The sequence below is a fragment of the Anser cygnoides genome, chromosome 11 (genome assembly GCF_040182565.1).
Source record: "Anser cygnoides isolate HZ-2024a breed goose chromosome 11, Taihu_goose_T2T_genome, whole genome shotgun sequence".
NCBI classification, from domain to species: domain Eukaryota; kingdom Metazoa; phylum Chordata; class Aves; order Anseriformes; family Anatidae; genus Anser; species Anser cygnoides.
The window spans coordinates 849,181-876,444 of record NC_089883.1 but is presented as its reverse complement, the minus strand read 5'-3'; the positions used below and the strand labels follow the sequence as shown (position 1 = coordinate 876,444).

Sequence of the window (27,264 nt, the reverse complement as noted above, 5' to 3'; positions counted from 1 at the left end):
GAATGAATAGTCAGTTTTTGAGTACTCAACACAGGAATCACAGAGGTGATAACATTGAAGTTTAATGGCACTAGTTTGTTCCAGATTTTTTTCTTCCCTTTCAGGAAGTCATTGCTGAGGCCATCTTAAGCAACAAAATGCCAGAGGCCCAGACTTTCTTCCGAAGGCATCAGCATCCTGCTCAAAGTCTTCAGGAATTTATTCAGACGGGTTTGAATCTGGTCTATGACCGTCTTCTGAAGAACAATACCAGAGAGGCCACGGAACTTTTAAGAAATATGGTGAGAGGTGTTCAGTAAGCATACTGATAAACACTTCTTTATGACTAATGAAACAAATTAGTGGTAAGAGTACGGGCAGGGGGCTAAGCTTTCATGTGGATGTAATTATTCTATGACATTAAATCATAGAATAGAATCATAGAATGGTTTTAATTGGAAGGGACCTTAGAGACCATCTAATACCAACTCCCCCCTGCCATGGGCAGGGACACCTACCCCTAGACCAGGTTGCTCAAAGCCCCATCTAACATACCTTTCATGCAATTAAAATTACCATGTTTTAAAGTACTGCTTTGATCACTAATGTACATTCAGAATGCTGAGGGAGCGTTACTCATGAAAGCGTATTGATTAACGTCATGCTCGGGGAAGTGTAAAGGTGATCCTGAAAGGAGTAGGTGGTAAAGGTACAAATCTTCTGTGCAAACATGCTAGAGAGATCACACAGATCACCGGGTGATTACAACATCTCGGTAGCTGGTGAAGTGAATATCACGAGCATGCTTGTAAAAGGTTGTGTGCTTTGGAAAGAAAGCTGACGCGTTTATTCTGTCAATGTACAGCTGCATCCATACAGTTTGCATACAATGAATATCTTCTTTTTTGTTAGGGCTTTGATGTGAAGCAGCAATTGCATAAGATATGTTTCTACACAGTTGATAAACATGTACGAGATTTGTTGGTAAGTGTAGAAAAGGCTTTTTTTTTGGTCTAGCTGATGTTCTCAGCTCTAAAGACTGATACTTACTTATGCTGAGAGAAAGCATTGTATTGAACACACTTTCAGAATGGGAACTGTTTCTGTTCCTGTATCCTTGCAATGTGGTTGCTGAAACATGTCACATGTCAATGTCTATGTTCTTTTGTATTTGCAGTTAAAGTAAAAATTGGCTAAAATGTAATTTCTTTGTTCTGGGTCTGATCTAGTGCTCATCTTTTTGCACACAGTATGAAGTCATGTCTCTCTTGAAATTTGGGTAAAAGTATATTTACCTCGGTGAAGCTAGCATTTTTTTCCTACAGCTGGCTAACTCTCTACACTTGCAGGATCATTTGCAGCTTAGATATATTATAAGTAGAGAAAATATATAATTGGAGGTAATACTTTAATTTGAATTAAAGGTGAAAGTTTTACAAGAAGAAAATTATTTTTCTGAAAAAGAGAAGAAAATGATAGACTTTGTGCATCAGGTTGAAAGCTTTTACTCGGAGTCCTTCCAAGACAATAAAGAGATTCAGTCTCTTTCCAGGTAATGTGGGTTATCAGTTTTAATTAGTAATTAATAATGTTAATAGTATTTTAAATATACTGGCTTCTACATCACATGTGATTTACTGCACTAACAAATATGATCTTCTGTCATCACCATAAATGAAGTATGTAGTCGTAGAATCATTAAGGTTGGAAAAGCCCTCCAGGATCATCTGGCCCAACCATCCCCCTACCACCAATGTCACCCACTAAACCACGTCCCCAGGCACCACGTCCAACCTTTCCTTAAACACCCCCAGGGACAGTGACTCCTCCACCTCCCTGGGCAACCCATTCCAATGCCTCACCACTCTTTCTGAGAAGAAATGTCTCCTCATTTCCAACCTGAACCTCTCGTGGCACAACTTGAGGCCATTTCTTCTTGTCCTATTGTTAGTTGTCTGCCGGAAGAGGCCAACCCCCAGTTCACCGCAACTACTGTACAAGTTTTTTAATAATGAAGGATATTACTGGAGATATTAATCAAGCAAAACATGTTCAGATGGATTGTTTGTTATATTTTTATATATCTATAATATTACAAACAAAATAACCCAGAAAAATAATTTTAGAATTAAATAGTTGTGAAAATGTTACATATTATTTGCTATATTACTTGCTATGTCAGTTTTGGAAAAATGTGTTAATTCTTTGCCTGTTGGTCTCCTATGCGCTCTAAAACTTTTAGCTAAATAAGTCCTGATATGACTTTTAGCACTGTCATCAAAAATTAAATAGTGAAATTCATTAATTCTCATCTTTCATCTTTTCATTATCTCCTCTTTGTTAGATTGCATACTGTTTTTTTTTTTTTTTTAAGTACTAGAAAATGTACTAATGGAAAACTTCATTGCAGTTTAAAGAATTGGAGGAAGGAGCAAGACTTTTCCAGACATACAGCCGCTCTAGACTTGTTGAATTGTGAAGGACATCGGGTTCACAATAGGGAAGTCAGAGTGATGTTTAACTGGGCTCAGTGGTGGGATGAGCCCATTCAGGAAATGATTCTTCTACCTAAAAAAGCATGCCAAGGCAAGTATCCTGGTATTGAGATTTAGAAGAAATTTTGAATTAAAAATCTGACTGTCTTTGAAGTAGCGTATTGCGATTGTATGAGTAGCATTGATACAACCAAAGCTGCGTGCTACCACAGTAGGTCACTTACTTTTTTGACAATTGAAATTCTGTTGGGATCTGTGTTGTTGTGTTATGACAGGTATCCTGTAGAGAAAAATTTGGAATTATCTGAAAGGGAATTGTCTGATGAATTGCCAGTTGCTGTAAATGTCATACTCTGCTATGGTCTACAAAGCTTATTATACCATAGTATTTTATTTAGCTTTTCCAACATAAAGCTCTAATGAGGTGCAACAGTATATTTATCTCAGTGTTGTGCTTGTAAAAGAAGATATCTGTTCATTAAAAATACATAAATGTATAAAATGTCAGTATTTTGCTAAAATACTTTTTTCCGTTGGTTTCATCATTTTGCTTTTTTTCAATACAGAACTTTCCACCTGTAATCCTGAGGTTCTTTGGATGCACTTGACAGCCCAGCATGACTGGCTTAATATTTGTTCATGGATTGAAGAATCTGAGCCCAACCAGACGTTGTGTGGACAGGCTAACTGGCCCACTCTGACTGCAGACATTGTTGACCGAAATATGTTGTGTAGTGGCTACATGAGAAATGATATATTAAACAAGCTGGCTAGGTATGTGCTTTTAACGTCTTATACTTGCTTTCTATCTTATGTGAAGCCAAAATAAGATAGTTATAGAAGTACACATTAATAAAACCTTTGATACATATTCATTTTATATTGTTTGGTGCCCTTGTTTAAAACGGCACAAATCCATTAGTAAATTTATTTTTAGTCTTGTACTTGCACTTTTCAGTACTCTGAAAACAGGAAGAAACATGGGAGCAACAGAAATCCTCTGCCAGCGTTTTGATCTTTCAAAAAGATTATATACCTGCTGTCCATTTTACTGCAAGAGAAAAAAATTCTGAACGTAGTATTTCGCTCCTTATGTCTCATTCTCTGCAATGAATTGTAACTGAGATATTGTTAAAACACTATCAGAGGTATTTTGTCAGGTTATGTTTGCTTCAGTAGTGAAGTAACTTCTTAGAAGGAAAGTTCTGTTTTGTAAGTTTGAAAATAGCCTCCAGAACTTTTTAAAGGGACTAATCAGTGTGTATGTATGTTTTCTTCTCTCTCTCTCTCTCTCTCTCTCTCTAAGAAATGGCATTTTTGTCCTTTCTGAGTTGGAAGATTTTGAGCTTCTGCTCCAAAGACTGGTTTACCTAGGGGGCGTACTGCAAAATCCTCACCCTGTTCCGAAATACTGTGCTGCAAGTGGTTTGGACTTCCACGCTCGTTTTGTCCTTCACTGTTTAGAACATAATTTGCAGTATATGTTGTACACTTACCTAGATTACTACAGGTAGGAATACTTTTTTTCATCCATTGGATTACATGCAGATTTAAATAATGGAAGACAACTTTCTTTAACTGTTGCCAGTAGGAGTTTTCTTAGGCTCTTGCTGTTTGTCCAGTAAGACTTCTTGGGTCACAGCAGTGTCATTTAATGAAAAACTGTGAGGCAGTGTGTTAGGTTTCATTCTGTATTGTGAAGCTTTATCCAGGTTATCTCGTCATGGTTATTTGTGTGTCAGCCAGTGAAGAAAACGGTTATGGTTGTAATTAGTGTAATATTATAAGCAGTGCAATCTTAAATGAGCCAAGGCAACTAGTTCTTCAGAAACTGTCACCTGAGCACAGGTACGAGTTCATTCTGTATACATCGACAAATAAATTGCTGGTTTCCATCAAAATTAGTATTAGATGGGATTTGAAAGAGAAAGAAATATTAATTATTGGAACTATACGAATAATTTCCAGTTGGTGACTACTTTGCTATTAAAATTTCTTAGCTACAACTCCAATCTAACCATGTAGTTAGTAAGAAGGTAAAAGTGGAGTAGAGAAAAGCCAACAAAATGTTTTTTTTTCAGTGTGTAATCAATTTTAATTTCATAAAATATTCAGACTATGGAGAATGGTGTTTGCGAATCATGTCTCCTCTTTGGAAAATGTTTGGGGTTGTCAGTTCTGGAAGCTATTACTTTGATTTACAGCAGCAAGCAAGCACAGAAGTGTAAACTTAAACTGCCAGAGACACCTTATCAGCTAAAGATGTACATCTTGTAGTGATGAGTGATATGATTCAACTCTGTCATGATAATGGATGAAATAAGTCACTGTAACACCAAGTCAGATGCTCTTAACTTTTAATGCAGTTTTATGTTGGGGCAGAGGATGCTTGTAAATACTGTATTTTCACTGTGCTGCTACTGTTCTCTTTTCCAGTTTGACCCCTTCAAATTGCCCTATTTTGGATAACAAGGAATTGCATGAAGCACATCCCTGGTTTGAATTTCTCGTGCAGTGTCGAGGGGTTGCCAGTAACCCACGAGGTAGGAGTCTGGTCTTGCTCGGCAGGTGGTCTGAGGTTTAAGTTGCTAGCCAAGTATTTGGGACATCTGGGTTTAATTCTCTGCTCTGCTGTAGACTTTTTTTTCATCATGGCAAATCATTTATATGTGCATCGATCGGTTCCATATCTCTAAAATACAGATCATAATTTCTATTTAAAATGTGCATAAAGATCTGGAGATATGTCAGAATTGGTTTGTGTATGATCATCATTGCATCCAATTTGACTTTATTCCTAAAAGGTTGAGCAGAAGGAGAATAGACACAAAAATGCGTGTACGGTTAATATTAAAGCTTCACATAGTTCTTGTGCTGCATTATGACTTCTGTGTGCCTTGAGCTCTGTGTTTGCTTGGACCAAAACATTTTGTTAGTTATTGTCATTGAAAATCCATGGAGTTTGTGTGCTTACTTCGTTTCGCCTTTTTTTTTTTAAACCTTTCATCTTTTTTAGAGGCATACATTAACAAATGATAAAAATGTTCAAGTGATGCATGCTTTTTTTTAGAAAAGTTTTAGCAGTACGTAAGATAAAGAATTGAACTAATAAAATGGAAAAATGCAGGACTATCTAAACCAATCTGTGCAAGTAAAATTGTGGCATAAAATTAGGGAAGGTTTAGTGAAAATGGGAAGGTCTTACCTGTATTTTGTAAGTTATGAAAAAGTCACTATTAACAAGAAAAAAATAAAAATATATTTTTTTTATATTTGTAGAAGTTATAATGTACAATTTATTAATTTAATGCTGTTTTTTTATAGTAAATTACTTCTCACTTTTTTTCCCTTTCTAGATCCAAAGATGATTTTTCAAGCTAGTCTTGCAAATGCTCAGATCTTGATTCCTAGTAATCAGGCCAGTGTGAGCAGCATGCTACTGGAAGGACGTACACTATTAGCACTTGCTACCACAATGTATGCACCCGGAGGTATTGATCAGGTACCGTGTGGAACAAATTATTGACAGGTTTTTGAAGAAATTCTCGCATGGTGTTGAAAATTCAAAGGAATAAATTGATAGAAATAAAACACACTAACAACAACAAACACTGTCTTCCCATATGAAAATCTGGTTTTGGTATTGCATGTTTCAATTTCTTGACCAAATGTTAACTCTCAAGGGTAGAGCGTTTGATCTTATGTGGCTTAGAAATAGCGAGACACAGTGGCTGTGACTTGGAATCTTTAGCTTCTTCATAAGAGTTACAGCTGAGAGTGTTTATAGACACTTGTGTTCCTAAAATAGTTCAAGTTTGAAAAAAAAAAAAAAACAATAAATTTTTAAAATGCTGAGCATACATAGAGTAACTTAAAACATTATGTGTCTAATATAGCTTACAAGATTTTTTCGGGGAAAAATGATGCTCTTTGTGTTGTTACTATTTGTCAAATTTCCACAAATGAGAGTTTATAAATCTTAATGCAATTTCTTCTTCCTAATTCAATAATTTTGCTTCCCTTTCAATTTAGGTTCTTCGGAATGAAGATATGGAAAAACCTCTAAAGAAAGTTGATCCACAGCTCTTAAAAATGGCATTGAGTCCTTACCCCAAGCTCAAAGCTGCTCTCTTTCCCCCATGTACTTCTCGTGGAATTTTGCCACCTGACATCTCTCTTTACCATCTTGTTCAGGTGTGCAAAATGTTTCTCAATAGAGCTGTTTGTTAGAACAAAGAGAAGTTTGTTTTCAGCTAAAGCCTGGAGCGTAGGGACTGTATCTTGTGTTCTCGGAATCCTTAATTTGGACCTAAAGTTTATAGCTTCATTAAAAACATGTTTTAAATGGTAGCTAAATATTGGTCATATTGAATCTGGCTGATTTTTTTTTTTTAAACATCTGCAGTGTTTAACTTCAGCAGAGGTGGCGTGTGGCAGTTCTAGAATGTCAGAGAAGTAATATTCTTGCTGCATTCAGTAGACAGGTTGTTTAGTATTACAAAAAGTAAAATGTTTTAAATTGTCTAAGGGAAATTGAAGTTTAGAATTAAAGAATAATGTCTCGTGGAGTGTTATGACATCTTTCTGGGCAAATGTCTTTTACTGTATGAAATAAACCGCAAGTTGGAAGAAATGACAGAAATTACTCATTATCAGGAAAGTGGTAGCTTTGCTAAAATGAGAGCTTAGCAGAATGCTTAAACATGTTCTTTCCCTGTTTTGTTAGACTAAAATCTAAGCATTTTCTTGCATTTGTTTGCATTCTGATCCTACAGAGTAGATAAATATGTACCTTTGAGAGAGGCCTGCACCAGATAAATCCCTGATTGATAGCAGCATAGGCAGTTCTTGACAATCTGCTACTATAGGTCCCTAAAATATTCTCTAGACTGGTCAGATGTGAAAAGCTTAAGCTGTCTTAATATGTTTTGTGTCTAATCTTTCAGACATTAGTGCCTTTTGATCCAACTAAATTATTTGGCTGGCAGTCAACAAATACTCTTGCTCTATCAGGTAAGTTAATTTCAAGATTTATGTACTTTTTTAGACAGATCCTAGGATGAAATAGCTTCCAGTGGAGTGATCTGAAGGATAAATATAAAAGGCCATTCCTTTTACAAAAAAAAAAAGTGTATTTTACTAAAATTTTGTTTTGAAATTAAATTATGGTTAGATAGGTTACCTTTTTTTCCACTAAGCTCTTTACAGATACAATTTTTTTCTAAATGTATTATGAAGTAGAAAAGCAGTATTTTGTTCTTCAACCAAGTTGAGGGCCTATGATTTGCCCATGGCTATTAGAAAAAGTTACTGCTAGAGTTCTGATTTTACAACAAAAATTGGAATTTCAGTGGGATTTGGGTATGCTGAAATTTGAATTAGAACAAGCGTTAGAGGTATTTGATTGTCATCTCATGTTTAGTAGCTGAAAGCCATTTTCTATGTTTAATTCAATTGTTTATCAGCTTATAAAAATGATAATATTCTTTCTAGATACATCAAGTGACTTTCCTCATTTTTCATCCCCTGAACTGGTGAACAAATATGCCATAATGGAACGACTGGATTTTTTGTACTATTTGCAGCACGGACGTCCAGCATTTGCTTTTGGTACATTTTTGGTCCAGCAGTTAGTAAAAAGCAAATCTCCCAAACAGCTGTAAGTTTTCTCTGAAATGTTAGTTGGATGGTTCTGTGGGAGTTACAATCTAGCACATGGAGTAGCTTTAATACTTCCCAGCAGTGTGGAAAAAAGTGGTGTTCACTATATCACTTAAAATTTTAGGTGTCCTGGGAATCCATTCAGTTTAACGTCAGGTAGGATGGAAATAAAATAATCACCTAAAAGGTGGTGAGCTTTATTATTAAATCTTCATTTTAAATCTGAATAAAGTTTGTATAATGAAAGCAAGGAATAAAGAATGTTCCAGTCATATTGAACACAGGTAGCGTTTTCTTCTAGGGAGCTTAGCCTCTAGATCACTTTGTAGAAAAAAGGTGCCCCTTTGCTTTGACAGTTCCTAAAGATGACACTTCTTCAGTTAAACAAGAAAAATAATATATTAGAGATTGAAAGAGTTAACTTTTCTGTCTGAAGCTTCAAAATCATGTGCTCAAAAGAATGCAGTCAGATTATGCATACTTCATAAATACATTAAATTTACAATTCATATTCAGTAGTGATATCAGGGGAAATCACTAATTGTTTCTAGAAGGTCTTGTTTGTGTATTAGTCACTATTTGTTTCCTTTCATGATTTTGATATACATGATATACAAATCAGTTTCTCGTATCTGAACAGCTAAGATTTGGGCAAAAAGGAAAGCATACCTTAATGAAGGCTGAAGTGCTTAATACTTTGGAAAATCGATTTAATGTAAGACCTGAGCGTGCATGAATTTTTCAGTTACCATTATGGAAAAATTTCAGACATCTGGTGAGCCAACCACTGTTGAAGCCTTTAGGTTGTCTTTTTCACTTAGCACAGTCTGCAAATAAGGTTCTTGATGCTGCAATGCTTGGATTGTAAATTCTACAATGGGACATTTTATAATTAAAAAAAAAGAAAACTGCTCTCAGGCATTTTTTATTAATTTTAATATCGATTGTGTTGCCTTCAGTTTTTTAAAAGTTTATTAATTTGTAAACTCTGCTTGTCTTTTGATCATTTATTATATATGGGACTTTGTTTTTATAACTACATTTTTCTAAATGTGCAACTTGGTTTGTAAATATTTCCCGTGCTAATAAAGTCTTCGTGTTTAGTAAACCATACATAGGGAATATTTGTGTTTGAAAATTGGTTAAAAATCATGCATATTGACTTCTTTTTTGTTTCAGGATTCAGCAAGCAGGAAATGAAGCCTATATTTTAGGCCTTTCTTTCTTCAACATACCTTCAGTAGGAGCAGCCTGTGTTTGTTTTCTGGAACTGCTTGGTCTCAACAGCCTGAAACTGAGAGTCAACATTAAAGTTGCAAACATGATATTCAGTTACAAAACCAGAAATGAAGAATCTCAGCACAACGAAATAAGAGAATCTTTGGGTAAGCACGTCTTTTGTTTACTTTAAAATAGGGTACTATTTATTTATTAGGAAGAGATAAAGAGAGATTGAAAGATGGTGCTTAACTTCTTAGGGATGCAATGAGAGCATTTCTGTCCTTTGAAGAGTTAAGACTTTTGCTGTTCTTATATTCCTGCTTCTTACTAGTTCTGGAGGTGCATTTTGAACCTGGCATGCTAAATAAGGCAGGAAGACTAATGCTCACTTTTAAACAGCTGCCCGAGGCTCAATTTAATTGCTTAGTAAGGTTCCACCTAATGTTGTAATATAACTAGATTAAACAAAGGGACATTACCAAATCTCTTTAGTACTTGAAATCTGTCTTACAGCTACAGTACAATCAGATGTTCAAAGCTGTAAGGAAATTAAATTTATCCTAGGAATAATTTTAGAAAGTTGGATTACTGAGTAGACATCTGCAGGTGTCTTTTTATCCAAACTGCTGGCAGTTATTGAAGCATTTACATTAATAGGATTTGTGCTTCTTGTTAATTCCGGTACTTTTGAAAATATTACCCTTATTCTAATCTCAGAAATAATAATATATTCTTTTAAACAGTTGAAAAGTTAACAAAGTTGGCTGATGGTGAAAAAGCAGCAACAGAGGAAGTTCTTATCTCCTTAGAAGAAGCCTTTTGGGATGAAATGAAACATCAAGGAATAAAGAAGTAAGGAAAATATAACTTAAAGGATTATGCTGACAAATTGAAATTGAGCATTGAATTTTACCATCTGTGTATTTAGACATTATGAAAGAGATCTGAGTCTTATTACAGTAAAATGAACATCAATATTTGAGTTTAGCATACAATCTTGGTATTTCAAATAGCAGGGGTAGTAGATGTATATTGGCAAGAGTAAGGAAGTTCTGTCAGCATGTTTGGCTAACAGCTCCTCAGGGCATGCTTAAGAGAAAAGATTGTTGAATTATTTTGCTGGTAGAAATATCAGTTTATTACAGTTGAGGCTTAAAATTTTGTTCTTATGTATTTTTCCTTTTTTTTTTGTTTTTGTTGTTTTGTTTGGTTTGTTTCTGCTTTTAGATAAAGTACACAGAGGCAAAATTAGAAATGCTGATTTAATGTTATCTTTAAATTGGATGCAGGACGTCTAGTGACTCTAGAAGGCAGTGGTCTTTGGTAATGCAGTTCTGCAAACTCCATAACACGAGGCTGAGTACATCGTACCTAAAGGAATGTGCTAAATCTGACGACTGGCTGCAGTTCATCATCCAAACCCAGCTGTACAGCTACAAGCCAGATGAGGTAAGCTATCTGTGTATGGGTTTAAATGAAGATGAGATTTTCAAGAAAGCTCATTGTGAAGCACTAAAAAAAAAAAATACAAAAATTTGGAAAGTAAAAAAGTAGAAGGAAAAAGGGATCCTTTTAACAAGAGAATATTGCATTGTGTAGACAGCAAAAAATTGAAGCCTCGTCAGTTTCCAGGGAGTTAGAATTTGTCTCAGGATGCTCAGTAATCCTCTGTTTATGATAGCCCTTCCTTTACAGCTGGATTTCCTGACTTTTTTACTTTTCTCTGCCTCTTGGTATGTGAAAAGCTAACACAAAATAAAGGAAATTGACTCCAGAAGGAACTGAATCTTCAGCAGATATAATAATGTGCTTCCAAGGGCATGAAAGCTAACTATTAAAGGAGAAGATTAGGAAGAAACTTCCCGTTTCAGTAATAGAGAAAACATTTTTCAGAGAGAAGTGATTTGAGTGTCTCTTTTGAAGTGGATTGGGCATAAGAGTATTTGCCAAAAAAGAGACTTCACTTTCTTGTTAAATTTAGTTGAAATTATGACACATTCATACAGCTTAATTTTTTTTTAATCATTTATTAATGTTTTTTTTTTTTTAATTGGAGAGATGGTTACCATGTGTTCAATTTAAGTTTTAATAAAGCTACTCATCTTTCCTTCCAAAAGTTACATTGTTTTCATGTAAATATATTTTAACTTTTGAGACTCCAGCTCTTCCGTTTTTGTTTTTAAGCATAATTTAAGCTAAATAAAATACTACTGGTAGTTAAAAATTGTATGCAATTTAGGAAGGGTAATAGGAGGAAGCTAACTGGAAAATTGCAGCTTAGGTGATACTTAGCAGATCTGTTTTTTTTTTTTTTTACTTGGATCTTTTCATTACTTTCACAAAATTACATAATTACACAAAAGCATCTAACTAGACATGAGTTCTTTTTCATCATATGAGATGAGAAAAATGAGTTTTTTCAAAAGGCATTTTAGATTCAAGTAAGAGGAGGAGTTTCAATATTTTATTAGAATAATTCACACCTACAGAACATGCTCTCTTCTCTAGCTCTCCAGAAATGTTCTAAAAATCAAATTTAAAGAATGTTTTGCTTGTCTTTTCTGCATATTTAAAGCTTCAGTCATCCTTCCCTCATTGTCTTTGGATCTTGCTCTGTATAGATGCTCTTGGTTTTGTTTTCCTAGGTCATTTCTATCCTTCACGGATTCACTCCCATTTTACAAGATCACTTGATGTTGGCATTGGAGAAGTTACCGTTTTCATGTGCTGATACAGGGAATCTTGAAAACAGTGCTGCCAGTATGTTCAAGAGCAAACATGTGGGTAGTCTCTTTCAAATCCTTTTTCGATGTCAAGAGAACTCCAACCCTTCACGTTACCTTTTGACTGAAGGATTGAGAGAGCATGCTCCCATTCTGAGTGTTTTAGCAGCATGTTTCCAAGTAAGTATTGATCAAGTTGCTTATCTTTTAGAGGAATAAATTATAAACAATTAAGACATTTTTATTGTGCATAGCTACTTTAAATAGTAGATATGCAGGTTGCATTCATCAGTTTTTTCTCAGTTGTTGTAGTAATTGTTGTGATCGGTATGACACATTTAGCCAACTTATACGCAATGAAGTGACACGTGTCATCTGGCTTTTAAAAAAAGCATAATTTTTATTTGACAGGACGCCAACATTATTCATTGTCTTTGTGTCTGGATAATTACTACTGTGGATAATGTTACCAGATCTGAAGCAACAAACCATATTCAGACATCAGTAGAAAATCACATATGGGATCTCCATGACCTATCACTTATCTGGAAAGTGTTTTTAAGGAATCAAAAAAGTAAAACACTTATAAAGGGCTTCCAGCTATTTTTAAAGGTAAGGTCATGTAATTTTTAGTGATTGTAGATATTTGAGTGTATCTTAAATGTTCTTGGAGAGGAGAACACATATAGATTCCCCTTCCGTCTTGGCATTTGTGGCCTAGGTAGCCTAGGTGTAATGTACTGAAAATCCCGTCCAAGGAAGAATATCGTTGAAAGGAAGTTCTTCCAACAGTTACAAACTTGCAGGTCATATCTCAAGCTTGAAAGCAATTTTAATAAATGTGAACTTTATTGTTCTGGTACTGAGGAACACAAATTGTTCCTTTATTGAGGTACTTATAGGAAAGAGTTATAATTTATTTTTGTGTCTTAAAGGATTCCCCTTTACTGCATATACTGGAGATGTATGAACTGTGTATGAACTGTAAAAAATACAATGAAGCTAAAAGCAAACTTGACAAGTTTCAGGAACAGCTCACAAAAGTAAGATTTAATTTTCTGTAAAACTCTTTGCATGTGGTTTTCTCCCTATTACAATGTGATAGCCATCTAATGTCATATATGAAAATAATGAAAAAGACGCTTAGAATAATCGTAGAATTGTTTGGGATGGAAGAGACCTTAAAGATCATCTAGTTTCAACCCCCCTGCCATGGGCAGGGACAAAGGGGTCTAGGAGCTGACTTGTGAAGTAACAGGTTTCAGCAGATTCTTTTCATTGCTGGTAGTTGATGGAGAATTGTTTTGGATAATTTGTTCAAAACCTGCAGTGCATTTTTCTAAATCATTTTGTTCCAAGTTGATACGGGCAGATTGAAATACAATTGCAACTTCCTTGAATGAACAGTTTGCTGTTTGAGAGTTGGCATTTACTAAGGTAGAATCACTATTGGTAAATTGCATTATTTGTGTTGAGTAAATATACGTTATTCTTTATTGTGCTGATAAACCAGTGACTAGGGAATACCTATTCAAGAAAGAAAGCTATTTTTAAATATGTTACAAGGTTTCTGAAATATCTGTGATAGTGCTTTAGCTCTAGCAGTTGTTGGAAATTGTATGGACTTTTCTTTGAAAATGACACAGTGAACTGAATTACTGTTCTACAGTCCATTTAGACCACTAATTTAGCAGTCAGTTTTAAGAGGACCAAAGTAGTTTTATTCTGTATCCTTGGTTGTCACATACAGATATTTTTGCAAATTATTTCAGTTCTTTCCTTTCTGTCATGATTTTCTAGTTCCACGAATATCTTGGTGACTAACATTGTACGCCATTTTCAAGTGGTTGTTTTCCTTCCTGCAATTCAAGCTCGGGCTATATCAGTTTCCTTTTCCTATGTACTGCTTGCAGAGTGGATATGCTTATGAAGTGTACAGCTGTATGACAGGAGCCATTAAGCTAACAATTTATTTTATCTACCCATGAAACCTTCTCGCACCTTTTATCTCCTCAATGGTTATCAGGAGCAATTGCTGGTCACCCTGTAATAAAATTTACTATCTTCAAATCAAATTCAAGCATATATTGGCAATGGAGCAAGTGCCCACTTGGGGAAGGCAATTCATCGTTTCCTAAAGAAGGAGTTAGATCTGGCACACCTCTGATAACCAGTGTGATTCCCAACAAAATACAGAATATACTTGCCAAAAAAAAAAACAAAACCAACACTTACAATTCTTTTTGTATACACAGCTTAAAACTTCAGACGAACCAGCAGCTTCAGAATTACCTGTGCAATGGCTGGAATCACAAGCATTGTTTCTTCTTGAATTGATGATGCAGCAATGTAGAACAGAATATGAATTAGGAAAGCTCTTACAGCTGTTTGCTGCAACAGATAATCTACTCGATGGTAAATACAGCTTCTTCCGTCAGGTGATAGTACTGCTTTAACCTAAAGACCACATAGAATGTTTTCTTAGTGACTGAAAATGTTTACCTGAAGTGTATTCATATTTCATTTTTGTATAAGAATTTATGTAACCTGAATTGGTTCTGACGGTGAACTGCAGCAATGAAAATGTCATTCTATGCAAGTCTGTTTGGGAGCATGATTAAGTGCAAGTGTATGTTGATGAGGAGTACACAAATGACCTACAGAAGTATTTTAGTTATGGGTTCAGAATATATTTTTGGCTCCATGAAAACTTTAGAGTGTAAGATCTGTTCTCCTTCTCCAGCAGGGTCACATGCTAGAATAAGCAGCAGAGCTTCCTCACGTTTAAAAACCAACTGCCTTTAATTGTTTATACTCCTTTGAAACAGGCCCTTATGTGAAGAAACTCTGCGCACTCATTGAAACCCTGAAGGATTCCTCCGTATCAATTAATCGCTCCATCCTAACCAGTTACGATACAGAGACATTTCAGAATGAGTGCAGATCAATTTTGGAGCAGCTACAAGAGAAAGGAATGTTCTCACTGGCTCGGGAGGTAGCAGAATTAGCTGAATTGCCTGTGGATCATGTAGTTACCCAAGAGGTATAACGTAGTTAAATAATGATAGTCACCTCTTAATAATTCTGTTATTGGCAGTACTGAGAACGTAGCTTCTCAGCCTTCCTGAAACTGTTTCTTATTGAAATCACTTTCTATTTTAAATGCAAGTACACTGAACAAGTTGGCTACAAGTGCTGTGCTGAAAAGGACAGCACATCTTTTCTTATTCTGTTATTATTTTTACTGCTATATAATCAGTTTCATTGGTTCTTTTTAGATGGATTTTTTTTTTGTATATTGAGACATGTAATCTTAATTCAATTTTTCAGCATTCTAGCTTTGCGGTGTGTCTGTGTTGTTTTTTCTTCTCTTGAAAGACAGCTGTTTAAAACCGTTCTGAATTTTTGCAGGTTCTAAGAGATCTACATCTTTTAAGAGACATTGGAGAGTGGCAACTAAAACAGACAAGAATTAAATTCTGGAAAAAATGTAATGACAACTTCATGAAAAATTCAATCTCCAGCAAAGCTGCATCAGATTTTTTTTTGAATCAGGCAAACACAGTGTTTGAATCATCAGTTCATGAGAAGATAAATAGCATTATGGAGAGACATCTGTTGCTTACCTTAGCTGGCCATTGGCTAGCCAAGAATGACTCAGTGTCACTGGACAAATTGGAAGAAATAGAGAAGCAGATCTGGATTTGTCGCATCACACAACAAACATTATCCGCAGGTGAAGGGTCAGGCAAGTCAAGACTTTCCTTCCATGGCATGGTGAACATGGATCTTACCTTTGATAACTTAGCTAAGGAGTTTTCTTTTTCAAAGCTACCTGCTCTGAACACACCAAACTACTTAAAACCAGAGGGTCTTGAATTCAGAGAGTCTGAACAGACCTTGACTAATGATGAGAAAGAATCACTCAAGTTTTTGATTGGATGCCTTCTTGATGAAGGAAGTGTACATGAAGCCAGCCGTGTTTGTCGATATTTCCATGTCTACGACAGAGATGTTTCACTGGTATTGCATTGCAGAGCTCTGGCCTCAGGGGAGACTGGTCTAGACAAATTACACGCAGATATTCAGACGCTCCTTGTAGCAATAGAGAAGATGTATGAAAACAGTGCATCGCAGCAAACCAGAATCCCAAGCAGTAAGTAACACTAACCAATTCGGCCACTTGACAAGTAATACCATTGTTGGAGTTCTACTGGACGTGTCTTCTTTTGTTTCTGTGTTTCCCAAGAATTTCTGCAGGAAATAAGGTCTTTGTGACAGTGTCTTATTTATTTGGTTCCTAAATTCTCTGTTGAAAGGAATTTGAAGTCTTGAAATAGACATTGATTGTATGTGCTTCAAGCAGAGTCGCTTAACCATTCACTTTTTATAGTTCGCAATTCAGTTCAGGTAAAGTAGCACTGAACATTATCTATGTTCCTGCTTTTGGAACACACACTCCAGTAAATTTTGAGTGTGTTTCTGGAGCTGAAACAAGGAAACACTTTCATCATGTCTCTCTCTGAATACTTTGTACACTATAATGGGTTTAGTGTCTTAGTAGTAGTAAGGTTAAGGATAATAGTGTTTATATATAAAGTATTGTGTGCATGTTTAAGATATATGAAAGAAAAAGCTGTCAGCTGGAAAATTACTTTCTAATGCTAACATGTATAAAGCTTAATAGGAATACAATAGGACAGAATAGAAGAGAACAAGTGAGGACTAAGCCATCAGGAAGATTGCTGAACCTGTTTCTGTGCTCTCTTATGCTTACAGATTTTACATCTGAGATAGTGTGAATGTTTTGGATCATTTGTGTCCTGCTGTATTGTTTGTATACTGATTAAAAAAAAAATTGCTGGTATCAAGAATTCAGTTTTCAAAGCCTGAGGAAGTATTTCTATATATAAATACAGCAATCTATAAATACAGCAAGTTGTATTTGCTAAAGATTTCTGAAGTCTTGCTCCAAGTGTAAGGCTTGTTGTTGTCTGTCTTCATGAGAAAGGAATTCAGAGGGTTTTTGTTTCCAGCATCAAGCTTAGAAGACTGGACACACATTGTTGCTCCAGATGATCAGGTTGTTGTCAGTCTGAAGGCTCTCATAGATGAATGTGTTCATGGGAGAAACTACTGCAGACAGGTTCTCTGCTTATATGAACTTTCTAAGGTATGTATCTAATAATGTTACTGAAGAAATACATGGTTTGTAGTAAGCTGTGCTATGGAAGTTTATATGGAGAAAAGCATAAGGAGTTTTGAAAGTACTCGTTAGGTGCCTGAAATAAGCTTCAGAGAGGGAAATTACCAGTCCTTTTTGTGGAAAAATGGCCAGATGTTTCTTAGACATGAAGTGTTGAAGTGAACTCAACTCCTAGACTCCCCCTACCTCACTCCAGTAAGCTATATTTCAGCCTGTGTCTCTTTTGATGTGCCTCTTTTGTAATCTTTCAAGCATATGTCGTTCATCTGGCACTTTGCTTTAGGCCTTTGTTGTGGCATGCCTTCGTAATCACCACCGACCCAGAAGCAGACAAACAGATAGCAGCTGCGTTAGAAGTTCTAGCACAGAAATGCTCTGCGGGCTCCACACAGCGGCAGCTCTTACCCAGAGGCTGCTCAAAGGAGTGGCTAGTAAGTTCCAAGTGATTTGACCTAGGCAGTGATAGGAGAAGTAGCAGACTGTGTTGTTAGCTGCCTCTCTGCTCCTCAGCCTTCGTGACTGCCAGCAGCCCACCTCTGCTTTTTGCCAGAGCCTGCTGCTGAACACTTCTTTCAGAGTACCTCTAGAGGGTACAGACCCCTTTGCATAGTACTTGGTCCGTAGTTTTGGAATGTAGCATTAATTTACTCTGAATAGAACCAGCAGTATGTGTGCCAAAAATATTAGTGTCATCTTTGTCGTAGAGGTTCTTAGTTTTTTTCTACAGAATTTTTCATGTCTCGAACATTTGGGGTGAATCCTTTAGGTTTGAGCTAGGGAGGAAGTAGTCATATGACTGGCTTCTTCCCTTTTCTACCATCCATGTTGCCTGAAGCTGGCTGTCCATACTTTTGAATAGGTCACTGAGATGATCATTGTCAATGAGTTACATATTTAGATTAATTTCTGAAGTTGTAACATGTTACAGCTGACTCTAAAGAGCCTCATGGGCTCCTCTTTCAAATGTAGCAAGTGCAAAAACTGGGGTATCTTTTGCACTGAGGGTCTGTGGTGTATAGAGATGAGGAAAAGTAACCCCATAAGTAAAACTGTTACGCATTGAAAAAAAAAAAAATCATGGTCTGTGAGGATACGTAGATTCCTCTCTTTCTTTTAGCAATTTTCAGTGTTAAGATTTGTATTTGCTTCAGGAATGCATCTCTGTCCATTGGCACCAGCTCTGTGAGTGTAAAACTTCAAACACAAGGTACGTACGTGCTCTCCTGATCTGGAGAAACATTAATACTGAAGATACACAGATGAAGACACTGTTAACTGATAAAAGGACAGGTTATGTTTGTGTTTTGAAGCTAGGTTTTATCTTCTCCTTCAGCACTTCCCTCTTGCATCAGCTAATTAGGATGATGTACTGCAGGTCAATATATGTTCTGTGACTGGATTTTTTGCTGTGTACCTTTTTCTAAGTGTATGTGTATTTCTTAGGAATTGAACTGCTCCTACAGTGAAATGTCAGCCCATGACCCTGAAGAAGTGCTTCGAGCAATTCTGTCATCCCACCAGCCGGACAGATGCAGGAAAGCTCAGGCATTCATCACCACGCAGGGTCTCCAGCCTGAAATTGTGGCGGAGTTAGTGGCTGAAGAAATCACAAAAGAATTACTGGCATCTTCAGAAGGCAAAGGTAGTAAAGGGGCTCAGTCTTGGTTTTCAGCTTAGCATTTTTGGTTTGTAAATATTGTATCTTTGCATCTGAAAAACAATCCTTGGTCTCAAGATACTTGAGTGCTAATAACAGTCAGAAATGTTTAGGCAGCTCTGAAAGGTTTTATACAGATATTAAATTTAGTTGCCTGTTTTGTGTCCAGTGTGGTGTTGCAATACTTAAAGTTTTTTTGATATATTTTTTATGGATGTAAATTTCATGGTTAAAAAAAAAAAGGCATAAAGTTTTTTAATCATAATCTTTGAAGCCCCACATCATCTGACTTGGAAAGACTTATGTTAATTTTTATGTGAAAAGCATGGCCAGATTCTCCTTTTTTTCTTTTTTTTCTTTTTTTTTTTTTCTACCCCTTTGAGAAATGAGAGATGTTCCTTGAAACAGAATTTATCTGGAGGGCTTTTGTATTTGAGGAACTTTTACTTTGCCACAGCATTAACAACAAAGTTACGTAAGAAACAGTGATGGAGATTTGAGAGTCCAGGTGTGCTTTCCTCTGTCCCTACTTTCTTCCACTCTGCTGCCCCTCCGTTGCAGACTTGCACCCTAACTGCTCCCCTTGTGTCAGTTCACTTGGATTAGATGATTTGTTTCACATCCATCGGAAGAGTCAACTTACTAGCCCAGCAGAAAACAAAAATAAAGAAGAGTTTTCTGTTGAGTTTGTGAGTTGAACTGGTTTGTGGAAGAGTATGAGTCGGGGTCACTGCCAGTCACTTGTTGGATTTGTGAAATTCTAGGTTTCATTACAGTAGCAGTATGGGTGTTCTGTAGGATTTCAGTGGATCAAACTGGCAAAGTAGAACTATCAGATATTCAGCAGTAAGGTCAAAACCATCTTTAGAATTGTAGTTCCAAGTCATAGGTCAGTGTGGATGAGGTTATTTTATTCTTATTGTTTTTCTACTAATGCAGCCAATCTCTCCTGAACAGGTAGCACTTTTGGCATAACTCACTCTCTCTCTGCATACAGGGCAGAAACAAGTTTTGAACCCCGCAGCTGAGAGTCAGGCATTCCTACAGCTTGCTAAGCTCTGCCAGGATCACACGCTGGTTGGCATGAAGTTACTGGATAAAATTTCCTCTGTACCTCGTGGGGAACTGTCATGCAGTAAGTAGATGGCAAAAAATACTTGATGGTAACTAGTGCATCACTAAGCATTGCATTGTTTAGTTTAAAGTCACATCACAAAGAATAAAAACAATGCTGATGGAAGCATCTATTACTGATCTCAAATTTGATGTTAATAGATATGAATATATGCACAACAAATAAACATATTGCTTAAGTATCACCTGAATTTATTTTCCAAACAAAACCCATTTTTTTTTATGCTGATAGCTGGGAAATACAGTCAGTGAATTACCTGAACTTCTGTAGTTACATTTTACAGAAGATGGTTATGGTGGCTTTCTTCCTATTAGCCACAATTAGAAATAGCTTTTTCTTTTTTTTTTTAGTCTATTTATTAAAGTGACTTTTTGATCTTTTGTTACTGGAATTGGTTTTAAACATTGCAGCTTTATGGAGATCTTGTCATTGAGTTTGTAACAAAAGGTGCTTTGGCAGCTAACCAGCAGAGGCAAATTGAGATCTCCTACTTACATACTTTGACTGTTTTTGTTTAATTTGTTATGGGCAGTTCATCTCTGAGGAAAACGAGAGAGGATATGGTTGTAGTGTGAGTTGTCTCATGAGTATTAGCACTGGCAGAACTGGAGAACTTCCAACAATATTTTGTCCAGAGTGGTGAGGAGAGAGTGTCTTCTAGAACACTTCTGCAGAAAGCGAAGCAGGGTTGAAGTTGGTGCTGATTCTGTTCCATTAGAATCCATCTGTAATACCGGAAATTTGGAATACCTTTGTGAGAAAACAGATAGTTAAAAGTACCACGTTCCATGTAGCCTTTATGTCCGTAACACCTTAGTCCTGTTGTCAGATCTTAACTTATTCCTTGATTTGTCTGGTTAAGTAGCATAGGGGTGAATATTAGTGTTTTTATGTATGACTGACTAAAAGTAAGGAAAAGACTAAGAGGAAACAATGTTGGGAATCACCGAATTGTGCTGGAGCACTATACCTCTTAGAATGAAGCCTCTGCTAGAGTACAACATTTTTACAGATGGAGCTGTAATTAGTTTCAAAATACGTTGTATCGGTTTATGACATTAGCTATATTCTTTTCAAAAATCTGCATTTTTATGGAATTGATGAATGACTTTTTTCAAACCCAGATGCGAAAGTTGTGGCTTTCTTCTTTCAAATGGAGAGCTGATTGCCAAAAGTGGGATGCTGATACATTCATTGTATGTTTGTCAATCAGCTTTTGTTGGAGGAGGTTGGAAATTTTGAATTTGGAGAAAATAGCATTTCAGAAAATGATCTAAAGCCCCAGACTTTAGCACAGGCTGGGAAGCCAAACTGAGTGCATATTGCTGCAGGAACTATAACTTAAAGTTGCATAGGCCAGAGCCATAATAGCTCAACTTTCTATCCAATTCTGCTGTTTATAACAGGAAAGGTTGCGTATCCTCTGCAGAGATGGTATCAGTTTTGTAGACACACATTGTTATCCCCAGGTTAAGACTACAACATAGGAATTAATTTCGTCAGTTTATGAACCAAAGTACCAGAGTTTTTGTATTCTTCAGTTACAGAATTGCTGATTTTGGCCCATAATTGCTTTAGTTTGACTTGCCACATGGAAGGAATCACTAGAGTCCTCCAAGCAGCACGGCTTCTTACAGATGAACATTTAGCCCCTAATGATGAGTATGGACTTGTGGTATGTATCTTTGATGCCATATGTGTATCTAGAGGCTGTATGAACATTTTCTTGCGTATGTCAGCAAATAACTTTGCTCTGAGCAGTGCGTGGGGAGCAGGTGGGTAGCAGAATGTAATACAGTCTTTCACTTCTGGTTGACTGGTCTTGTCCTGCCTGTCTCTGGAAGCTAGAGGTGAAAGCTAAAGCTGGGTTTTTGGTCTGATGTGTGCATGTCCTAATGGACAGATTTTTTTGTCACAGAATCTATTAGAAGACTTCACTGGAAAAATAGAAGTGGAAGAGTGAGATGGCAACAGTGTAGTAAATCAAACAGAATTTCGAAGTGATTCAATAACTAGTGAAATGTGACCGTTTTTATTACCATGCTGTCACACATCTTTTAAACCTGTCTTGAAAAGAATCCTGGATTCTGAGCCAAGCTCAATACAGTGGTGTTACTGCAAGAGGGAATGTACTGAGGAGCCTAGAAAGTCCACTGCATATTTATATTTGGTAAAATGATACCCTTTCACCTTACAGTAAAAAAGGTGCAGTGGGTTAGATTAAAAATAAAACCTCTTGGCTCTAAGGGGTTGTCTGCCTGCCTAATGCAATACAATTAGCTTTACCATGTAGCTGTATTGGCTGGTACAGCACTCTTGCCTCGTGCGGCCTTTTTCCTGCCACAGCACTAACAGCTTTGTGAGAAAGGACTTTTCTGCTTTACTTTGAGCTGCATACTTACACTGTTATTTCCACAGGTTCGTCTTCTTACTGGAATTGGCAGATACAATGAAATGACCTACATATTTGAACTGCTGCATGAGAAACATTACTTTGAAGTGCTCATGAGAAAGAAATTAGACCCAGTAGGTGGAGGGGAATAAAGCTGGGAAAAGAGAACTGTGTGTCTGTGTCATAAACTGATACTTATACAGCAAGGTGGAATTATTACTGGAGTCTAGGAAGTGTTATTCTAGTTCCACAGTGGTAAATTAATTCTGGGTTTTATCTGGTTTTTAGTTGAACAAGTTTGTTCTAATTAGTTCAGTGCTGCAACGAGAACAGCATTGAAGCTTCAAGCTTGGGAATGTCACTTAGAGTTTTTGTGTCATGTTTTGTTTTTTCTTCTAGTTTGCTGTTTCATGAGTTCTTAGAAATCATAAAATAGTAAATATTTATAGCTTTATTGTAAAATAAATAATTCAGTTTTAACATTTATTTATAAATAGGTGCATAGCTACTGGATTTTCTTGCCTGACATAGCCCAAGTGTAATATTCCCATTATGTCTTAAAATATTGTGGAGAACCCTCAAAGACTGTTCTGATACAATTTTCCAAAAAGTGATCATTATAGATTTGCTTGTGAGTACTAAAATGTGAATGAAAAAATAAGCTCTTCAAATCTTAATCTGTTATTCCTTCATTTGACCAGAGTGGGACACTGAAGACAGCTCTGCTGGATTACATCAAGCGTTGCCGCCCAGGGGACAGTGAAAAGCACAACATGATCGCCCTTTGCTTCAGTATGTGTCGAGAAATTGGAGAGAATCATGAGGCTGCTGCTGGCATACAGCTTAAACTCATTGAATCACAGCCATGGGGTGAGTGGAAGCTGCAAAAACAAGAAATAAGAGTTTGCATATAGTTCGGTACGTCAGGTTGCTGCTGTCTGCACCACACAACTGACTGAAGGTGGAATACTTCTGAAGAGTTAAAATGTACCTTAATGTTGCGTATGCTATTACTGTTTTAGAAGGAAGACATCGTGGGCAATTGTAGTTTGGATTGCCTGTGTTGTTCTGGTAACATCCATTAAAATTCCACTGGCTGGAAGGAAGGCACTATTCTTGCACTCAGTGCTTTATCTGGCCACTCTGTTACTTTTCAAAGAGTTGAGATTTTGGGCTCTTACTGTAAGGTAATCTTCCAGTACTGCTGTGCATGGGAGGAGGAGGTAAGGACACATGCATATTTTCTTCACTTTACTAGATGTGATACAATGTAGGTTTTAACAAAAAGTGTATATATGAAGTGTTGACTTTTTGTGCAAAGTAACTCGTTTACATCTGACCTTAGTGAGTTCCGTACAGCTGGGAGAGTGCTGTGGAGCATACAGAGATCTCGGTGCGGAGCAGTTAGTCAGTACTGTAACAGCAACTAAAATAGAAGCTATGTCAAATGCTTTTCTGAATTTATCTGATAATAGTTAGTGGTTGTATCTACCACAAATGTATGATTTGGATTTCTTTTTGGTTGTCAATCACATGACTAGGTTCCTGCAATGCCTTTGGCTCATAGTCAAACAGATACCACTACTCCTTTGCAATTTTTCAACTTTTTTTTTTTTAATATAAGAAATCTTTTTTGCTGCTTTCTGAAACTATAGGAGACACAGACTCGGTACCAGGAAGTATTTTATAGCTTATTTTGTCACCTGTGTAAATAATAAGTTTTTTCATTTTTTTCCCCATTTCAGAGGAGTCTCTTCAAGATGTTGCAAATTTAAAGAAACTGCTGATGAAAGCTCTGACTCTCTTTATTGATGCAGCAGAAAGTTACTCTAAGGTAAAACAACATGAAATTGTATGACTTCTATACAGCACATAAGGAGTGAGCTGAACTGAGAGAACAAAGAAAGCTGCTCTAGGGAAGATGTGCGGAATCCCATCCCAGCAAAAATTAAGCAAAAAAAATCTCTTGCTCTGTCATTTCAGCAGTATCCCAGCAGTCTCAGTAACATTCTTGTATCAGAGTTGTATAGTGTTTCCTTTTAAGACTTCTAACAGCTGGGATTACGATTAGATTCCCAGTTTTAGAGGAGTGACCATGAGCTTAACTGCTTTACTCTAAGGACAGGTGAGAACAGAACAATATAAAGAGCGTTTAAGAACTGGTGTGGTTAGGATGATGAAAGAAATATTTTCAGTGAGTGAAGCTTTATTTAAAACTAATGGAATATGATAAAACTGCAGTCATCTACAAGAGAAAATACTAGACAACTCTGAACACATTGTTTCTGTCAGCATTGTTTGTGGTTTTCCTCCAAACATACTTCAGCAGCTTGTGTTTGTTTTTACTACATAGGACTCCTGTGTCCGACAGTCCTTGCGCTGCAGTCGGCTAACAAAGCTGATAACCCTCCAGCTGCATTTTCTGAACACCGGTCAGAGCACTATGCTGATTAACCTGAACAGGCAGAACCTGATGGAATGCATCATGTCCTTGCCTAGATTCTATCAAGTAAGCTTTCTCATCTGTTTTTGTTTTTTTTTGAAAATGATTGCTTTAAACAGCAGGTGCCTAAGCACTCTGCTCCTGTGAGCGTAATGCTCAGAGGTAGGTCAAACTGAAGATGTAGAATATTTAAAGTATAGGAATGTTTCTGTACAAAAGTAAACTCTTCCGGCTTAGTAATTCCAGCATCTGTTCTCCCTGAAGGCAGCTATTGTGGCTGAGGCTTACGAGTTTGTTCCAGACTGGGCTGAAGTTCTGTATCAACAAGTGATCACCAAGGGAGACTTCAATTACTTAGAAGAATTTAAACAGCAAAAACTACTGAAGCCTAGCATATTTGAGGAGATTGCTAAGAAGTAAGTAGTTCTGTGGTCAAACTGGGAACTTTCTTTTCCACAGACTAGAAGAACAAGTTGCATGTTTAATAGAATGCAAGTCATAGTATTGTTAAAAACTTTTCTGTGACAAAGTATGGCATATAGGGGAGCTGAGATCTATGTTCAGTTTCTTAAACGTATTGTGGAAATAGCACTGGATCTATCATCACTGGCAGCCTTTTCAGTAGTTAAAGGGGGCTTATAAAATGATGGAGTGTGACTTTTTGTTCGGGCAGATAATGACAGGAAAAGACGGGAGGGTTTTAAACTGAAAGGGGAGATTTAGATTAGATGTTAGAAGGAAATTCTTCACTCAGAGGGTGGTGAGGCACTGGAACAGGTTGCCCAGAGACGTTGTGGATGTCCCATCCCTGGAGGTGTTCAAGGCCAGGCTAGATGAGGCCCTGGGCAATGTGATCTAGCAGGTGGTGTCCCTGCCCATGGCAGGGGGTTGGAACTGGGTGAACTTTAAAGTCCTTTCCAACCCCAGCCATTCTATGATAATTTTTATTCAGCAGGATAAGTACGGTACCTCAAGGCTGGTCATACTGGATCTTTATAAAATAAATCAGAGCAAAATAAACAGCCAAGAGAATCTAATATATGTGTTGAGCCTCTTAAGAAATACAGTTCTTGTAGCAATGGCTATAAGGCTTTCTCTTATTTCAATTTTATGTAAAATTATTTTCAGGGTTAAACAACACCCACCTGCTGATGCTGCTCTGAAAAATCTGAAGAAATTGCTTGCTTACTGTGAAGAGATCTACATGCAGTACAGACTGGCTTATGATAACAAGTTCTATGATGTGGTAAACATGCTCCTGAAAGATGCACAGACTGGATGTTGTCTTAACGACATGCTATCAAACTAGAATCCATCCATCCTCCATGAAGTAGAGACTGACTGACAGTACCAGTACCACAACTTGCATGGTTAGTACCGATTCTTTAACAGCTATTTTATCAATTACCTGCTTGTAATGATATGCTGCTATGTGAAAGTAACTCCAGAAAACTGGTGGTGGTTGTAAATATTTAAAATGCTGATACTGTATTAACCTAAAAGCGTTTTGTATAATAAATCCTACTGTTTACAAAATACTCGACTAATGGCAAATACAGGCTGGAACAGTCGATGATGAACCTCAGAGATCCAGCAGCCCTTTAGTTTAGGGGCGTGGATGATGGATCGCCATAGGAAATAAGTAGAATTAGCAGGCTCCTTTGAAAGTTTTAGGTGCATGCTAAATAACCTATTGTTTTATGTATTCTCTGATTCCACGCTCATTAGCCTGTTTTTGTTTTCTAGCTTAAGTGATAAGCTGAAAATCTCATACAACAGCATGTACTTAACGTAGTTGCTACTGTATTGGCATGCTTAGACAGGCCTACTGGGCAGACAGTTGGTATTGAGGCCTTAACAAGAGCTAGCAACCCAGGTATTCTGCCACTTAGATCTTTGGGGTAAGTTTAGAAGACCAGGGACATGTAGCAGGATAATACCTGAACAGTGCTTCACACAGCCGTCAGAGTCTATCTAATCCAAAGACTTTATCTCCTGCACAAAAGGGGTGGGAGGGACTGTAGCATAAAAACAGCTTCGAAGTAACATTAGTCACATTAAGCAATGATACTGTACTATCTCTAAATATTAAACATTATCCTAGCAACAAGGTTGCTATGGCAATTGTATTTTTAATTAGCAAAGGCATGCTAAGTTGGATTTCTAAGTCGGATTTGTATCTTAACAAGCTCCCTTTGGTTGCTGAACAGTCACGCTAGCAACCTTTGCATATGACATATTACTTGCATACGGGTATATAAAGTACAAGTCATAGCGCCTTTGATACACCTTTAATAAAAGATTAAGTAGCAAAGATTATGCCTGAACAGAACACTGTATTTAAAATTCCAG

The 27,264-nt window shown here is 36.8% G+C and overlaps 1 protein-coding gene across 2 annotated transcripts in view; it reads left to right on the top strand.

The window, feature by feature from the left end:
- SPG11 (SPG11 vesicle trafficking associated, spatacsin) overlaps positions 1 to 26,448 on the top strand; it is a 33,731-nt gene extending 7,283 nt beyond the window's left edge. The window contains exons 11-40 of one of the 2 annotated variants that reach the window (XM_067003843.1): positions 105 to 281; positions 892 to 963; positions 1,404 to 1,531; positions 2,390 to 2,565; positions 3,041 to 3,248; positions 3,781 to 3,984; positions 4,911 to 5,017; positions 5,831 to 5,976; positions 6,507 to 6,668; positions 7,421 to 7,487; positions 7,968 to 8,133; positions 9,315 to 9,520; positions 10,100 to 10,208; positions 10,646 to 10,805; positions 12,002 to 12,259; positions 12,491 to 12,691; positions 13,015 to 13,122; positions 14,335 to 14,494; positions 14,908 to 15,122; positions 15,491 to 16,235; positions 17,116 to 17,252; positions 18,729 to 18,927; positions 19,940 to 20,077; positions 21,619 to 21,752; positions 22,496 to 22,603; positions 23,171 to 23,339; positions 24,215 to 24,303; positions 24,823 to 24,978; positions 25,177 to 25,328; positions 26,041 to 26,448. In XM_067003843.1, coding sequence (XP_066859944.1) covers positions 105 to 281; positions 892 to 963; positions 1,404 to 1,531; positions 2,390 to 2,565; positions 3,041 to 3,248; positions 3,781 to 3,984; positions 4,911 to 5,017; positions 5,831 to 5,976; positions 6,507 to 6,668; positions 7,421 to 7,487; positions 7,968 to 8,133; positions 9,315 to 9,520; positions 10,100 to 10,208; positions 10,646 to 10,805; positions 12,002 to 12,259; positions 12,491 to 12,691; positions 13,015 to 13,122; positions 14,335 to 14,494; positions 14,908 to 15,122; positions 15,491 to 16,235; positions 17,116 to 17,252; positions 18,729 to 18,927; positions 19,940 to 20,077; positions 21,619 to 21,752; positions 22,496 to 22,603; positions 23,171 to 23,339; positions 24,215 to 24,303; positions 24,823 to 24,978; positions 25,177 to 25,328; positions 26,041 to 26,221 — 5,238 coding nt within the window. In that variant the 3' untranslated portion in view covers positions 26,222 to 26,448. Of the gene's footprint in view, positions 1 to 104; positions 282 to 891; positions 964 to 1,403; positions 1,532 to 2,389; positions 2,566 to 3,040; positions 3,249 to 3,780; positions 3,985 to 4,910; positions 5,018 to 5,830; positions 5,977 to 6,506; positions 6,669 to 7,420; positions 7,488 to 7,967; positions 8,134 to 9,314; positions 9,521 to 10,099; positions 10,209 to 10,645; positions 10,806 to 12,001; positions 12,260 to 12,490; positions 12,692 to 13,014; positions 13,123 to 14,334; positions 14,495 to 14,907; positions 15,123 to 15,490; positions 16,236 to 17,115; positions 17,253 to 18,728; positions 18,928 to 19,899; positions 20,078 to 21,618; positions 21,753 to 22,495; positions 22,604 to 23,170; positions 23,340 to 24,214; positions 24,304 to 24,822; positions 24,979 to 25,176; positions 25,329 to 26,040 lie in introns of those variants that run through there. The other variant, XR_010834229.1, reaches the window with a different exon arrangement.
- The last annotated feature ends 816 nt before the right edge of the window (positions 26,449 to 27,264 follow it).